Genomic DNA, 17,194 nt, shown 5'->3' with positions numbered 1-17,194 from the left:
ATCAATCTCGTAATAGAAATGAACTAAACATATTGAAACTCTGGATGTGTTTTTTTCTTTTGTTTCTGTCGTCTCCTCCATTTTTTGCTTATTAATATTCAAATGACAACTTCTCAAAAACCATGAACAATAGCAGAAAGAAGCTCACTTTATTTGTGCAAAAGGCCTGTACAAGAGGAGTAGCTGCAGCCTAAGGCTATAACTAGATTAAGTGTTTTTACATTACTTTTTTTTTTACATTTCTATGTCCCTAGGTCTTTGGTGGGTTCTCTTTAAGTACAACTTCACAGTTCAGGCATCAGCCCATTCATGTTCTTGTTGGTTTGGTCCAGGGAAGAAAAACTCCTCCTCTTGCTGCTTGAACATTCTTTCAACTTCTCTTCCTGGTGTGTTGAATCCCAACTCTCTTGCAATACTCTCCATCTTGTTCACTATGTTCTCTTTTCCTGTTGTTAGAAGATAAATCAAGATTTTAGAAATGAACGAAATTGGTGAGAACCAGCTTAGCAAAGACTTTGAAAGAGTTTGACTACTTAGCGTCAAAGAAAGCATATAAGATATTGAGTTGAGCTTGATATGAGCTCAGACACCCACACTTTTACTAGTCTCTAAATTAATTTGGATTCAAATTTAGTTGTCGCACTCCTTCGAAAGGTAGCGGAGGTGTGCAAAGATTTTCCCCACCCAGAAGAAGATTGCCCTTTAAGATCAAAGAGGATAGAGAACTTTGAGTGCAAGACTCACTTGTCAAGCAAGGGATAAAAGCCGATCTTACTGATCGGGAAGCTCTATTACACGCGTGTCTACAAACGAAAAGGTGAGCAAAGATTTTCTCGAGCAGAAAGGGGATAGCTCTTGAGTATAAGGAGAGGAAAAGGACTTGACTACAAGACCCACCAATCGAGCAATAGTGATGATCCAAAAACTTCCAATGATATAAAACCAGTAAAACTCTACTTGGACTTGTTTATGGTAGGCTTTCCTCTGTATAGTAATCCTTAACTTTCTTCTTGGATAGGCTTTCCTCTTCCTTGGTCTTTTTCTTCCTAGGCTATCTACACTACATAAGACTAAACAACCCAAAACCACCAAAACCAGAACTCTATTACAATATAATCAAACGGAGGTGTGCAAGAATTTTCTCGAACTGAAAGGATCGCCCTTGAGTGCAAAGTGGGAAAGAAAACTCGACTGCACCGCAGTTGAGTAGGGACAGAAGTCAAACTTAATGATCCGAGAACTCTATTACATTGCGAACATCTAAGAGATGTTCTTGATGTTGTTAAAAGATGTTGATCAGACTGATTCTATACCTGCTAGAAAATACTTGGTGTTGCCATAGGCATTGACTTCAAAGCAAACAATCTGGAGGCTGTGATTAGGTGAGGCAAAGACTGAAAAAGGATGACCTGCCGGAACCACGAACACCACCCCACGGCTCAGCCTCCCTCTAATCTTCTGGTAAGTCCTCTCCCCTTTCCGTTCTTCCTCCCGCTCCGACCACCGACCACTTCTCCTAGAAGATGATGAAAGATGTGGACATGCCATTTGGAAACCCCCTTGGCCATCCAGCACCACAGCTATCTTCATGGATTTGGAGTTATAGTGAGGAGCCACCATTGAACCCTTCAAAGATGAAACACACAGCAAAATTTAATAAGCAACTGACAAATGAGTTTCATACATATGGTCACCCATGAAGTAGAAGTAAATTATACTTCGGTAATGTTGGCAAAGGCGATTGCGACACCAAGGTCCCGAAGCTGGCTAAATTCATCAGGATAGGCTTCGAAGAGACGACCAAACTTATTTGACTGGCATGGATGTTGCTTGAGCAGATTGAAAGGACGCTCAGTTTCACCTTCTGAGAAGGGCCAGATCTTGGGGATGATTTCTTCATGTCGGCTAAGCGATCGGATCTGTTCTCTAGAAGCCTTGATTATGGTCCCTGGTTTTTGTTGTTTGAAAAATCTCTCCAACTTATCTCTTGGAATCTGTTTGACAGGCGAGAAAGTTTGTAGGAAGACAAAGAAAAATAAGCATATACATAACCAAACACACTGTTTAAGCAGTTCGGGAAGGACTTTTTTATAACCTTGAAGGCTGCTTCAAGCAAGTCCCAGCTGAATGCTGTGTAGAATGATTCTGGGTTTTCACCACCAGCTGGCTGGAAAGTCTGTTTGAAACATTCATTCTCAGATGAATTCAACAAAATAAAAGGACCGATTTGGAAAAGCATAGTGAAGTAAATCTATTACTCTAGACCTTATGTTATTTCGGTTTCGAAAGTATTCTTATACTCTAAATTTGTTACTAACGTTGGATGATAATTAGAACAACAACAGTTAGTAGTATAGAAATTAAGACCTAGAGGCAGAGCATGAACAGTTCCATGCCACTATCACACTCATTCAAGTATCAATTTTCATCAAACATTCTAACCCACTTATACTCCAAGGGACGTTTCGCCCAACTTCTAACGTTTAATGAGTAAATGTATCTTTGTCTCATTCTCTACTTTTTCACTTTTATCTGATAGCTCCATCTTGCCCTCTTTCTTTATCACACATTTATCGACTGATTTCATCCTATAATTCTACACCAAAACACAAGCATCCCAACTCCAGACTTGTCCCAAAAAGTAGTTTGGAAATGACTTTGCAACATGTAATATCACAACTTTAGAAAGAAAAACAGGGAGAAGTTTGAGGGATTTGCCTGAAAGTGTCCAGGAACAGAAGTGGATTGGAGAAGCTTGACAATCTTGAGCTTCCGATGTTCGTCCTTGTTTATGAAATAAAAGGGAGCTCCAGATGGAATTCTGAACACATCTCCACATTTCAATTCAAAGCTTCCTCTCTTTTCCTTAATCACTGTTATTGTACCTCGTCCTGCAACCAACCATAACCAAACACAAAGTTCCAAATGTCATTTTCACAAATATCTTATGAAGGATTAAAATATTCTAGATTTCAATACTAAATACTACGGATATATGTCTTTGGTGATACCAACAGAAAGACGGATGTTACTGTAGATAAAATATTTCTAAATGTTACATTCAAATAATCATCTATTTTAGTGTTTCACGTTAGATATTAGTATATATCTAATTTATAAGGTAATGTGAAGATTTTATGTTTTGAAGATTTTGAACCACGTGGTCAATTATATATATACATATATATATTGGAGCAAAAGTAATTAGAAAACAAATATTAATTGAATTTTTTTCAAAATGCCAGGTGGCAGCATTCTATTGAATTAGATATGTGGATGCATTTTTATCAATATAAGAAAAAAAGGGTAAGTTTTATCGACATATAAAAAGTAAATCATTTCTACAACCATAAAATTAAATTTCTACCAACACATCGATCATGTTTCCATGAAATATTTTCATCATATCCGAAAAAATCCAAAAAAATAAACATCAAGATATCAATAAATCACTAATATAAATAGCAAACAAATGTTTACTTGCTTGAAAAAAAATAAAATATTTATTTGCTAATTAATTTATTTTTATTTGTTTTAAAAATTGTTCCATAGAAATCAATAGTAATTCCATCAAAGACACTTTTGAGGAAGTTAAAAAGAGAGAAGGAAAACGGCATTACCTTGAGCAACAAACAAAATGATTTCAGCATCGAAATGAGTAGGAACAACGAAAGTGGAAGGATTAGCCTCCACAATCGAAACTCTAAAATTCTCGATTCCTCGAAGAAGATGGGATCGTTGAGTGAATTTCTGAAGAACCTTAATTTTCCCTTCCCCTGTTTCAATCTGACCTACGAAATGTTCATCATCAAACACATACGGATTCTCCACCTCCTCCTCCTCTTCTTCTTCTTCTTCGCTTTCATAATTCCTTCCTTTTTCCTTCTTCATCTTATAATACTCATCGCAACTTCTTTCGCAATCGCGTTTCTGCTGTTCGTCAAACTGCCGCTGGACTTTGCACTGATGCTTACACTGCTTCAGTTCAGGATCTTTGGAAGCGAGAGCGAGACAGACAGCGGTGATAAGAAAGAGGAGAAGAAGATGGAGGTTGAGGTTGATCTTGATTTTGAAAGCCATTGTGCTTGTTGTTGTTGAAGAGAGAAGTGAATAAATGGAAAATTGGAGATTATATGAAGGGATGTGCAGCGTCATGCGTGAAGACTGCTGTCCTGTTTACGTGTCCGTTAATGGACGAACTTTAGAGCTCCGTAATCACATTTCGAATTTTCTCCATGGATGAGACACACACACACATTTTGCCCTTTATTCTTTTTTAATGACTTATCTAAAGCTTAACCTTATTTGTTGAAAATAAATTTAATACAATACTTCACACATTTTCTCACTAAAATCAATATTAAACAAGGGAGGATGTAACATTCCACGAGCATGAATACAACAATAGACCACATGTAATCTCATAAGTATCATACCAAATCCCATCAATCCAATCGCTATTTACATTCCATTGGTGAAAATGATAAATTTAAAACGATACTTAACATTATCTATTGAGAAAATTACTTTGCTAGTCTTAGTCTTAGTTTTGACGAATATGTAATTTTCAAACAAATTATTTTGGTCTATAAGTTTTTAAAAAATAGGCTTGAAAAGGTATCTCCCAAAAAAATAGTTTTGTTAAATGCAACTTTTGTGGACCTCGAGAGTTTGAACTTTTTGTTACTACCGATTAATCAATTTACGTTGATAGATGAGACAACTACTGACGCACTTGTGCGTCGTGAGATGCATTTCTCCCAACATCTGCATATAGGGTGTTGGGAAATGAAAGATAACTTCCGACATTATTTAATGGCATCGGAAAATAGAAGAGCATTCCCAACACACAATCAATCGGATATCATAAGTTTTAATGACACCAAATTGAAGTTTCTTTTCATCACCAACCTTGCCACCAAAAAAAAGCCCTTTTAACAAAGGCACCATATATGTTTTCATATCTAGCCTTGGTCCAACTAGAAGCATTTTATTATAAAGCTTCATTGCTTCTTCCACCTTCAGGGTTTTACAAAACCCATAGATTAACACAGTGTAACTAATCACATCAAATTCATACAGATTCATATCCTTTACTTGACATAGTAACGAACGAGTCACCAACCTTAAGAAACCACTCCATCTGTGAATTATAAGTAAACAAATCTGGAGCCATACCTCTTTAAATCATGACCTCAAGCAACTCCTTAGCCTTGATAACATTTCCTTCTTTGAAATGCATATCAATCAATGCATTAAATATGATCACATTTGGTTGAACACCTTGATCCACCATTTCATTGATCAAACGTTTCGCCTCCTCCCACTTTCCAGCCAAGCAAAATCCATGAATCAAAGAGGTAAATGAAATGACACAAGGAATCATTTTCGGAGATTCATTTTCTAAAAAATTTCTTTTGCCTCGTCTTCACGCCCAATCTTACAAAGCTCATCTATGATGATACTATAGGAAATAACATCAAGCTTACAATTAATCCCATATCCACAAGTGTCATTGAGAATTTCTTGATGCAATTTGAGTACAATGTTAACATTCCCGGTCGACAAAGCCCCTTGATTAAAGTCCTATACGTAAACACATCAGGACTACAACCTAATACGTAACCAAGGTATTATATGTGACTGTATCAGGAACGTAACCTCTCCTCATATCCCGACCATGGCTGCAAGACCTTGGCTAACTCAGTTCACATTACAAAGGCAATTAATCAAAATATTGAGTGTGCAGCAATCAGGCGAAAGTCCAGCAAGGTGCATTTTATGGAAGAGAGAGAGCACTAGAAAGTAATGCTTAATCTTAGTAAGTCCGCCAAGTAACTGATCATTGAAAGAAGATATGGGAAGGGTAGGATTTGAATGCAGCATAAGGTGAAAGAAACGTAATGCTTGAGTTGGAGTAATGTTACCTGTCTTGCAATTGTGTAGGAAAATGGGAAGTCGGTGGTGTTGAAACGAAAACGGTGTATTGAAGTTTTCGGCTGATGCACGTAGAAATTTAGAATGATTAGCAGAGGAAATTTGGAGATTTGATGATTGAATGGTTGGAGAGTGAATGAATAGAGAAGAAGAGAGGCTAGATTGCATTTGGAAGAAATTGCAAGAATAGAAGAAGTGGAAGCTACGGTCTTGGTCTTGGTCTTGGAAGCTATGTTTAATGAACGAGGAAATGTGGATTTGAATTGTGGAGTGATAATTTATTTGAGAATCCCTTTATGTGACCTATTGAAGGCTGAAGCCATACATGTAAATTAAAAAAGATTTTATATGTTAAATGGTACAAGGTGGAACGCAATAACAGATCACATGAACTGATACCGTCAGTTCAAAAACAAATTTAATATAATATCTTTCACTTTTAATTGAAAGAAATACTTAACATGTGAATTTAGTTTTCAAATTTTAAAATAGATTATTAGTCCACAAAATTTTAAAAAATAGCTTAAAAATGTATCTCTGTATAAAATTCACAATACAATAAATTGGAAGAAAAGAGTTTGAACTCTTGTGTTTGTTGTTGTACCCATTTATCGATCCACCCTCTTTAAACGTTCAAAAACCAATGGATTGTAAGAAAATATAAATATCAACATTTACCGACAAATCAATCTAACTTTAAATTGGTACAAAAGAAAAAAAAAAAAGGAGCAAATGAAATCAACAATTAACTTTAAATAGCAATTACATCTCAAATCATAACAACTATTTATGCTAAAATGGAATCATTATTTTTTTTTTTTTTTTTTTTTGGTATGGAATTGGAGAAACAAACATCTTTTCCTACAATACTATCTATTTATTTCCCACGAATGTTAACAATTTGATTGTTCTGAAACCCACTACAACAAATGATTGACTTACCTAAGTACTTCTTTTTTGGACAAATTATTGATGAGGCGTAATTGAAGTGTCTTGATTTAAAAGGCAATGAACCTAATTAGAGGAGGGGCAGAATAGGAATAGTTGTGTTCTTCTTTTTCTTGTCCAAATAGTTGTAACCTTTGTTCTTATTAACCTAAAGAGGGAAGGCATCATACCAATAATGAACATTACCTCCTTTTAAAGATTTTAAGACGTATGATAGGTATACAAAATCGTTTTCATTTTTTTATAAAAAAATAAAATATTTATTATACACACCTGACTAACTAATAATATTTCTTTATGCATAAAAAAAGTAGTATGATATTTGTATATCCATCATTTATAAATGTTCAATTAACCAATGGTCGCTGAGAGACGGTGCAAGAAAAAAGAGTTGCATCAAACGTGGAACTTCAAAGTCTTAATATTATAACTAAATTAAAGGTCTACGTATGGAAATTGGGTGAGCTTTCAAAAGAATATTCAATATCAACCTCGACGCTCTTGGACTAAAAATCTTGGAAGCAAGTTTAGACATTCTCGATATTTTTCATCTTTGCAAAACATGTCAGTGACTATGGTGCAAATGCTAGCATCGGGTGACACATCCCTTTGAACCATCTTATGGAGTCGTTTAATCACGTCCTTTGATTTATTACTCTTGCAGAAACCACGCATAGGGGTATTATAAGTAATTATGTTAGAAGTACAACCATTTTCTTCAGTATTTTCAAACAAAATATTTACCGTATCTACTTGTCCCACTTTACAAAACTCATGGATTTTAATTTTATAAGTCACAACATCTGGTTGAAGCCCTTCTTGGGATAATTTTTCAAAAAGCTCCCAAGCAGTTTCAACTTTTCCTGCTTTACATCCATGAGACAATTATAGCTTTCAATGTCGAATTTGAAGTTGTATGATTTTAGCGCATTAAAAAGTTTCATCCCTTCAAATAAACAACCATTCTTACATAGTCCATCTAATAAAATACCATATATATGAGAATCTGCAGAAATACCATAAGCTTTCATGACACCAAATAGCTTTCTTGCATCACCAACCTTGTCTGTCCGAAAAAGTATCCTGTTAATAAGGTAGTATATGTTTTCAGCATTTCATTGTAAAGGTCCATTGCTTCTTCCACCTTCCAAGTTTTACAATACCCCTTAATTTTTTTGAGAAGATTGGTTTAGATGAGAGATAAATGGGAAAATAATTATTGATAACACAGGTAAATAAGGAAAGAATATATAATTATACCAAATTTTATACTATACCTTTATACAAAAAATTCTATTGCTGTTGTATTTCCATCAATTTTCCCGGATTGTACCTAAAACTAGGGGTCTAATTGGGTTGGATCGAGTCGGTTTTCCTTCAAAATCGATTCTAAATGTATGCATTTTTCACCGTTATGGATTGACCTGATCGAATTCAGTAAAAATGGATCGGGTCGGGTCGTTTTTCTTTTGATTTTTTTTCTTCAGTCAGATGGGGATTACTGATTGCAGTATAACTAATTCTCAATACTGAATTAAAAACGCTCCTTTTGGACACTATCTCTTGAACCACTCCTCCGGTTTTTCACCTTCATATTTAGGCTAAAACCCCAAAACTCCCTCCAGTTTTCCCTCTCTTTCTCTGATCTTCATAACCCATATTCCCAATCACTCCATCTTCGCTTCCTCTTCTCTTCTGCTTTCCTCTATGTCGAGTTCTCGACCTCCTAACTCCTCTGGACACCTTCCTCATCAGATCACGCACTCTCTTAAACGCCAACTCCCTTTATCTTCTATGAAACCACCATTTGCATCTCCTGGGGACTATCACCGCTTCGCTCCCGACTCTCGACTCGCCGATCAAGAACCTGATGCTATCGTACTCAAATCTCCAGTGAGTTTGTTTTTCTTGTTTTTATTTTACATGCATATTTCGTTCATTACTTGTGTTTCGATAACTCATTTGGTTCTTTTGGTCATTGGGTATGTTGATCAGCTGCAATGTACAGTTGTTCATTTTAGTCTTTATGCACTCGAAGAATTACCATTGTTAACCAATATTAGTGGTTGCCAAGCTGGAAGATACCCCCAATTTTTCCTATAGATAGGCAAGACGAGTTGATAGCCACAATGTTAGAACCTTGATGCAAATAGATGACACTCGGTGAGATTGATTTTGTGAGTTGTGAGTACTTTTCTAGGAATAATATGTTCAATCAGTGGTGAAGAATGTTCTTCTTCAACAGTAAGTTCTCAATTATGATTATAGTACTTTACCGATTCTGGATACTAATAAATGATGAAGATAACTACCTCAAAGGATAATATCATAATGGTGTTAGCTGACTTGATCAAGTCGTGCAGTCTTATTTTGAGTTGATATTGTCTATCTTGGATATGGACATCACTTAAATTATTGTGGTTCAGTAGTAAAAAGAGCCAGCAAGAAAGACATCCCATTTCATTGGTTGTAGGTGCTCATTCAATTCTTCAAAGGGCAGCATCTCCTGATCATCCATGGTCAATAATTTTTGTATCGTTAGGCTATTATCATATGTTATGTAAGATTCTTCTGAGAACTTGATTGAATTGCTTTTGTGCATGGTTTGAATAACACAGGCTCTAGTACTCATTATGGTGTACTGTATAGTTTCAAGAGTATCCTGTTAAATTCTAGACATTTGTGGAATGCCTGGGATGTGAATCATTTGAATAGTTGAATGTCTCAAACTATTACACTCTAATAAAAAAAAAGTATGAGTGATATTTTATTTTTATTTATTTGTTTGTACTAAATTATGTTTTTTTCATTTGAGGTTTTTGCTACTGTCTAAAATGTGGAAAAAGATGAATCACCTTCTATATTCACTCAACAGCAACAGAATTATTGAGTTAATGAGAACATAACAGAGGATTTTTCTATGAGAACTGAACTGTCGAGCACTGCCTAATAATTTGTTTATATCTTCAAATATGATGTTTATGTTTTATCATTTCTCCTCTATTTACGCTTCTCTTGTTTCTTCCCCTTCTTTCCCTTTATGTCTGGGGATGTTCGCTCTTAAAAATTTTGAATCTGAAGAATGTTTAGAGGTTGTTTGGAAATTGTTCTAAATGTAATCTTTTTTTATTGTTTCTAAATTTTTTTTTTTAAACATATTAATTCTAGATAACTGCTTTAGAAGGATTTTTTTGGTCTTCTTTTTAGTGTTCCAAATGATCCATTCCATTAAAAAGATATTTGTTCAAAATCATGAATTTATTAGTAATGATTTGTTGCATCACTTTTGCTAGTCCCTCGATCACAGTTGTCAATATGATAGTTTTGAAAACTAAATGAGAAAACTTTTATCAAGATAGTTTTCCAAACCACCCTATAGCCCTTGAGAAGGATGTTTTAACTTCGATATTTGCTTGTAGAATATGCACTCTTTAAAGATCTTATTCGCAAATATACCCTTGTTTTCCTATGCGATGATGGCAATTCAATTTTTATGAACAATTGAACATGTCATTTTACCTAATTTAACCTTAATAGAAAACTAGATAAGTAGTAGCACTAACAGGCTTAATAGCAATCATGGGAATCTTTAAGTATTTGTGGTTGTTGTACATTGGGTAGTTTTGATGTTGTGGTACTTTAGGGCATTTATAAAAAATTCTTATGTGGGAAGGTTGGTCGAGTGAAAATTCCCGTTGGTGGAGTATTTGCATTTCTCAACCCTGATCCTTCTCATTTATTAGTTTTTACATTTAAAAAAAGGGGTAGTCTCAGCGTTAATCAAATTAATAACTCTTGAGCTCAGCGACAAATGATCCTCCCATACATTGTTAAAGATTTTATTGTTTATTGATCATCCATTCAGAGACAAGTCTAGAAGATCTTTTCTGCCCACGCTTTCTTAGCAACTCTTTGGAGGTTTGGGAGGGGGGATTCTTAAGGTTAAAATAGGTCTTTCTGGGTCTTTTGGATTTCATTTGTTTTGAGAGCTTCCTTTTGGACTACTAAAACTAAAACCTTTAGTAAATGGTTTGTTCCCTTGAGTTACGCCAGTTTATGAATGCTTTTACCAAATCTTTGAATGTTATTTGTTTGAAAGGCTTTCTTTTGCTTTGGTTGGGAGGATTTGATGTAACTTACGAAGAACATGGACGATTGGTTCTTAAAGCTTGGAAGCAGTTATAAAGCTCAAGATTATTAACAAAGTTGTGCAGCTGCTCGATAATCCCACATGCTTTGGGTTCCATGGATGTAACAGATGTTTTTCATCTTTTTAGATGATTTGCTAGGTGGGAATTACTCTAGGCTAAACAGACAACAATTTGTATCTGAGAAGCCTCCATTAGATATTAATAAAGCAACTGAGATCGTAAATGTATTACAGGATAAAATTTTCTAGACTTATAGTCTGCGTGGTGGTAGGTGCTGTATTTTTTTTTCCCTTTTTCTTCTTTTCTTTTCTTTTCTTTTCTTTTCTTTTCTTTGGTCTCTAAAGTAATAAGTGAAATTATTTCTTTACCCAGTTTGTATGGCACTATATTTTGTTTCTTATTAGACCTCTATAGTAATAATCGTTTTCTTACTTTACGTATCAATACAGTATTAGGTGCTTATGTTACTATGTTTGTTTTGGTAATCTTGGATCCTGTCTATCAGCAATTGAAGCGGAAGAGTGAGGTAGCAGATTATGAAGCCGAGTCAACTGATAGAGCAATTGGTCCTAGATTCGTGAGGTAGTTAACCGTCCCCATCAAACACCTGTATCTGTCAAAGGAGGAAAGGGAGGCAAATCAAGGCTTACAAAATACAGTAGATCAGGGCCACAGACTCCCATTTCAAATGTTGGTAAGTTGTACATCATACATGCTGGTCCCCTTGGTTTCATGTTAAAAACTCTATGTAAAATACCTTCTTCAATTTTTGTTTCTGAGTGAATGAGTAAGGTGAAGCTCCTTTGCTAAAGAAATTGCATTATTTGTCATTTAGACAAAAATTTTGACTTCTTCCACTCTTTCATTCACAAAGCTATTTCATTCATGAGAAAATGTTTAAGTTTCAGGTTCATCTTCTACAAACAATCTCACTCCAGCTGGTCCATGCCGTTACGATAGTTCTCTTAGTAGCTTGTTACTCCTGAAGACTTTGTTGTAGCTGTCATATATTTCCTACTATTGTATGTTCCTAATTTTAGTGGTTTTCGTCTAGGTTTCTTGACAAAGAAGTTCATTAATCTGATTAAACAAGCAGAAGATGGTATTCTTGATCTAAATAAAGCAGCTGACACGTTGGAGGTTTCTGTGTTTCTAGAACATTACAGACCTCCATTGTGAAGTTCAAGAAGCTGACATTTATTTTTGCTTTAATAGGTACAAAAAAGACGAATATATGATTTAACAAATGCCCTCAAGGGAATTGTTCTCACAGGAAAGAAGCTTAAGAACAGAATTCAGTGGAAGTATGTACCATGCCATAAAATTTTTTTTTGGACTTCCATGGAATAATATTAATTAGCATCGCCTTTTTTATAGACTCCCTATCATGCACTAGTAGAAGGAAGAAGGGAATAATTGAAGCACGTGCTAAAGAAGAGAGTTAGTTAGTCTGTTAGTTAAAGAGGCAGTTAATATTGTTAGTATATTGTTAGTATAAATAAATGATATGTTAGGAGGGATAGGCTTGTGTGCACCTTTGAGAGATAAGGTAATAGAGGAGTAGTGGTATCCGAATTGAGATCTTCTCAATTTGACAGTTTCATTCTATTGTTTGTAAGAGATTGTTACTTAATACTATCAATAAAGCATTACCAATGAATCCAAGTTCGGGTCCCATCATATTGGTATTAGAGCTTGTTCATTCTAGGCAAACTATGTAAGATGGTGAAACAAGTGAAAGAGAGGTTTAAAATCATAGAACAAGAAATCTCGAGCATGAAGATCGGCAACAGCTATTGGAACTCGAAACCAAGGTGACGGAACATATGGAGAAGATCGATTTTAGAATGAAAAGAATATACAACAACTGATTCTGAAATATATTGAAAGTATGATGAAAGAGCAATCTCCATCGACACCAAAATCGGAAGGATCAACGAGTAAAATGAAAGCGAAGATGTTCGAGTTAAGCGAAGAACCGAAATTGAACGATAAAGAGGATGGCGAGAAGAACAATGGCCGGAATAAATTCAAGAAGGTAGAAATGTCGGTATTCAATGGCGAAGACCCGAATTCCTGGTTGTTTCATGCTGATAGATATTTCCATATTCACAAACCAAATTCTTGGACCAACGTTGAACTAGTTTAGAGCATAGGAAGAGCCGGAAAATTTCACAGGTTGGTCGAATTTAAAAGAAAGATTGCTGGTGTGATTTCGATCGGTGAGAGAAGGCTTTATATGCTGTCAATTTTTTAGAATCATGCAAGAAACTACAGTGGAAGAGTATTGAAACTTGTTTGACAAATTAATGGCACCATTATCGGACCTATAGGATCGAATAGTTGAAGAAACATGTACAATCCACCGCATGGAAATAAAAATAAAGTATAAAATAGAAGATGTAGAATCCACCGCATGAAAATTATGGACATGTACACGACTTCACTTATTTTTGTCAATAATTTTGCATTCATCCATTTTTGACATAGTTTCAAATTTTACATTATTTTAAAAATAAAATTTAGTTTTGCATCTATCGTATTTTTTACCTAAGTTTCAAAGGTCTCATTAATTTTTTTTTTTTAAAAATCTAAAAGTTAAAAGAAAAAAAATCCTTCCTTTGTCACATTTGTTATGCCAATGGTTTAACAATATGGGCCAAACATGATGTCAAGCCCACCTAATACCAAAGCAAGAGGTCGAACACCCCTATAAGTCATAAGAATTATCTAAACCTTACCTCTAATTGTTAGGTGTGGTTTGGTTATCAAGTGAAACATTTTTATTTAATTGAAGAAGCTCTCATATTAAGTACTAATTGCAATATCATTTATTTGGAGTTTCTGAAATCATTTTCAATGCATCATCACATTTTATAGCTTCTATTCCACTACTTTGGAGAAAGCACTAACTAGTTTATGAGCAAAAAGATTCACAAATGTTCGATCAACCATGGTCCCTTAAAGAGGATGTGCAAGAATTAAAGCTGCATCAAACGTGGAACCTCAAAATCTTAATATTAGAACTAAACTAAAGGCCAAAGTTTGCAAATTGGGTGGCCTTTCAAGAAAATATTCAATCTCAATCTCAATGCCTTTGGACTGGAAATTTTGGAAGCAAGTCTACAAATTTTTTATATTTTTCATCTTTACAGAGCATGTCAACGACTATGGTGCAACTGGCAGCATTTGGTGACACGTCCTTTTGAACCATCTTATGGAGAAGTTTAATCACCTCCTCTAATTTATTACCTTCGCAGAAACCACAAAGAAGGGTATTATAAGCAATTATGTCAGGAGTACAACCATTTTCTTCCATCTTTTCAAACAAAATATTTGCATTATCTACTTGTCCCACTTTACAAAACCCATGGATCATAATGTTATAAGTGACAACATCTGGTTGAAGCCCTTCTTGGGATAGTTTTTCAAAAAGCTCCCACGCAGTCTCAAGTTTTCCTGCTTTACATAGGCCATCAATTAGACAACTGTAGTTTTCGATGTTCAATTTGAAGTTGTATGATTTGAGCTCATTAAAAAGTTCCATTGCTTCAAATAAACAATCATTCTTACACAGCCCATCTAAGAAAATACCATATATTTGAGAATTTGCCGAAACACCATAAGTTTTCATGACACCAAATAGCTTCTTTGCATCACCAACCTTGCCTTTCTGAAAAAGTCCTTTTAACAAGGTACCATATGTTGTCACATTTGGTCTCTTTCCCACTTGAAGCATTTCATTGTAAAGGTTCATTGCTTCTTTCACCTTCCAAGTTTTACAATACCCGTTAATAAGTGTAGTGTAGCTAATCTCATCAGGTTCTAATCCTTTGCTTGGCATACTAAGGAACAGTTCTCTGGCACTATTCAAATCACCAACCATACAAAACCCATCAATCAGTGAATTATAAGTAATCAAATTAGGAACGATACCTCTCTGAATCATGACCTCAAGCAACTTCTTAGCCTCAGTGACCTTTCCTTCCTTGCAAAGCGTATCAATCAACACACTAAATGTGACCATATCTGGTTGAACACCTTGATCCACCATCTCATCGAACAAATGTTTAGACTGATCCCACTTTCCAGCACAACAAAATCCATGAATCAAGGTGCTATATGAAATGACATCGGGAATCATTCCCTGAGCTTTCATTTCCTCAAAAAGTTCTTTTGCCTCGTCTTCACGTCCAACCTTACAAAGCCCATCTATGATGATACTATAGGTAATAACACCAGGTTTACAATTAACCCCATATTGACTAGCGTCATTGAGCATTTCTTTATGCAACTTAAGTGCAATGTTAACATTCCCGGTTTGGCATAGCCCCTTTATCAAAGTCCCATAAGTAACCGCATTCGGCGTACAACCTAATTTTTGCATTCTCAGAAATAACCGGGTGGCTTCACTAATCCTATGCTCCATACACAATCCCTTAATCAAGGTCGTATATGTGACTACATTGGGAATATAACCTCTCCTTAAAATCCCCGCCATGGCCGCAAGAGCTTCGCTAACCCGATTGACATTACAAAGGCAATTCGCCAATATACTTAGCGTGAAGAGATCAGGGGAAAGTCCAGCAAGGCGCATTTCATTATAGAGAGAAAATAGTTGGGAGTAATGGTTAATCTTAGCAAGGCCACCAAGTAAGCGATTGAAAGAAGAAATGGGGGGGATAGGATGTGAACGCATCATTAGGTCAAAGAAATGAAATGCTTGAATTGCAGTAATGTTACCTGTCTTGCAATTGCGGAGGAACAATGAAAGAGGGTGATGAAACGAAATCTCTTCGCGATTGAAAGCAGCAGGTAATATAGGATTAGGATGATGAGTAGAGGAAGTTTGGGGAATCGAAGATGGAATAGTGGAAGAGTGAGTAGATAGAGGGGAGAGGTTAGGTTTGAAAGAAGGGGAAGGGAGGAGGGTCTTGGAAGGCATTTTTGAGATGAGAGATTCTTAGCCCTGAAGACAAATAGGGAGTATTTGCGGTGAGGTAGGGTTTTAGCAAGGAAGTGAAAGGGATGAGTGAAGAGCAGGGCGAGGTGCATGACTCCCTTCCTCACCCTCCGATGCTGACTCTGGATATAGTAAATCCAATCGAAGACGGATCCTGGGTCGTATGCTCCTCGTGTGGCCCTTTGTGCTGGGGAGAGCGGGTGGCGCTGTTTCTTTCACATAATAGAGGTAGTTGATTAGAGTGACTTCGGATTCTTCTTTTCGTTCAGCAGAAGGCGTTTGTAGGGAAAGCTTCATAGTGATTCCACTGAAATACCAAACCATCAAATCAACACTCTAAATCTCATAACTTCTAATCCGTACAAAGAACCTAACCCGACCCGGTGAAGGAAAAGGATACCTTTCAGGGAGATTTTGAGTCATCTTTCTAATCCTCTTCGTAAACCCTTTTTTAAGTGAATGTGTGTTTTAAGGTCAAAATACAGAGAGGAAAGAGGACAAATGGGTGTTTGCATCCAGTTCGTTTTGTTTGTATTCTTTTTGTTACAATACATTAGTTGATGGAATGGATTATTGTAATGGAAATCAACATTTTAGACTTTTTCTTTTTTTTTTCTTTTTGGATATAGATAGAAGCTGCAAATAATATTTTTTATAATATAGGTAATTATCTTTTGTCCGTTGAACTGTGTTTATATTTGTACTAAAAACTTTGCTTATATTAGCTTTTCTCTTCTTTTGTGATTGACCTAATTTTCTCTTTTGGTTTCTTCTCATTATACAATAAATTTTGATTTTGATGTAAGTTCAAATCAAAAAATGGATGCACAATGTCGGTTTCTTAAAGAACAATCTTAATATCATTTTAAACCAACATTATTAACATATTTAACGAGAGTACGATGTCCATTTAGAACCAACATTGTAGCTATCCATCTATTCTCTTTTCCCTTTAGTAAAAGTTCCTCTCTTTCATTTGTCTATCTTTCATCTCTCTTTCTCACATAATTTCCACTCTCTTCTAAAACCCTCTTTCTTCATGTGTATATTTTCTACTTTTGTAGATTGATGTGTTTGTCCTCCCTAATTCAATATCGAGTCTAATGGCAGCACTTTATTAACTTTAGGGACTAGCTAGATTGATCAAATTCAAATTTAAGAGTGCAAATGTAACAAGCTCTATTGTCACACCCTG

General features: G+C 35.5%; 2 protein-coding genes and 1 non-coding gene across 4 annotated transcripts; 1 reads left to right on the top strand and 2 right to left on the bottom strand.

The window, feature by feature from the left end:
* Positions 1-123: 123 nt before the first annotated feature.
* On the bottom strand, positions 124-4,250 carry LOC101207029 (sucrose-binding protein). Its single transcript, XM_011660973.2, has 6 exons — positions 3,621-4,250; positions 2,719-2,891; positions 2,096-2,176; positions 1,719-1,994; positions 1,314-1,626; positions 124-446 (listed from the first exon to the last, which is right to left on the bottom strand). Exons 1-6 carry the CDS (start codon positions 4,153-4,155, stop codon positions 292-294), a joined length of 1,533 nt encoding a protein of 510 aa, XP_011659275.1. The 5' UTR covers positions 4,156-4,250; the 3' UTR covers positions 124-291.
* A 4,176-nt stretch (positions 4,251-8,426) lies between these two features.
* On the top strand, positions 8,427-13,329 carry LOC101220847. 2 transcript variants are annotated; one of them, XR_970093.2, is made up of 4 exons: positions 8,427-8,778; positions 11,542-11,730; positions 11,945-12,340; positions 12,414-13,329. It is a non-coding gene; the product is annotated as an uncharacterized LOC101220847 (transcript). The 2 variants fall into 2 exon arrangements; XR_004218296.1 differs by having other exon boundaries at positions 8,432-8,778; positions 11,945-12,701.
* Positions 13,330-13,952: 623 nt separating this feature from the next.
* On the bottom strand, positions 13,953-16,416 carry LOC105436157 (pentatricopeptide repeat-containing protein At3g22470, mitochondrial). Its single transcript, XM_011660971.2, has one exon. It carries the CDS (start codon positions 15,979-15,981, stop codon positions 14,125-14,127), a length of 1,857 nt encoding a protein of 618 aa, XP_011659273.2. The 5' UTR covers positions 15,982-16,416; the 3' UTR covers positions 13,953-14,124.
* Between the last annotated feature and the right edge of the window lie 778 nt (positions 16,417-17,194).

Source organism: Cucumis sativus, chromosome 7 (assembly GCF_000004075.3).
Source record: "Cucumis sativus cultivar 9930 chromosome 7, Cucumber_9930_V3, whole genome shotgun sequence".
Lineage (NCBI taxonomy): Eukaryota > Viridiplantae > Streptophyta > Magnoliopsida > Cucurbitales > Cucurbitaceae > Cucumis > Cucumis sativus.
This window is presented reverse-complemented; position numbering and strand designations above follow the sequence as displayed.

Coding starts and splice junctions, on each gene's coding strand:
- LOC101207029 (XM_011660973.2), bottom strand. CDS start 4,155: ATGACGCTGCACATCCCTTCATATAATCTCCAATTTTCCATTTATTCA. Junction 2,177..2,718: donor CTGTTCCTGGACACTTTCAG/GCAAATCCCTCA, acceptor TGTTTCAAACAG/ACTTTCCAGCCAGCTGGTGG. Junction 447..1,313: donor CACCAAGTATTTTCTAGCAG/GTATAGAATCAG, acceptor TTCTAACAACAG/GAAAAGAGAACATAGTGAAC.
- LOC105436157 (XM_011660971.2), bottom strand. CDS start 15,981: ATGCCTTCCAAGACCCTCCTCCCTTCCCCTTCTTTCAAACCTAACCTC.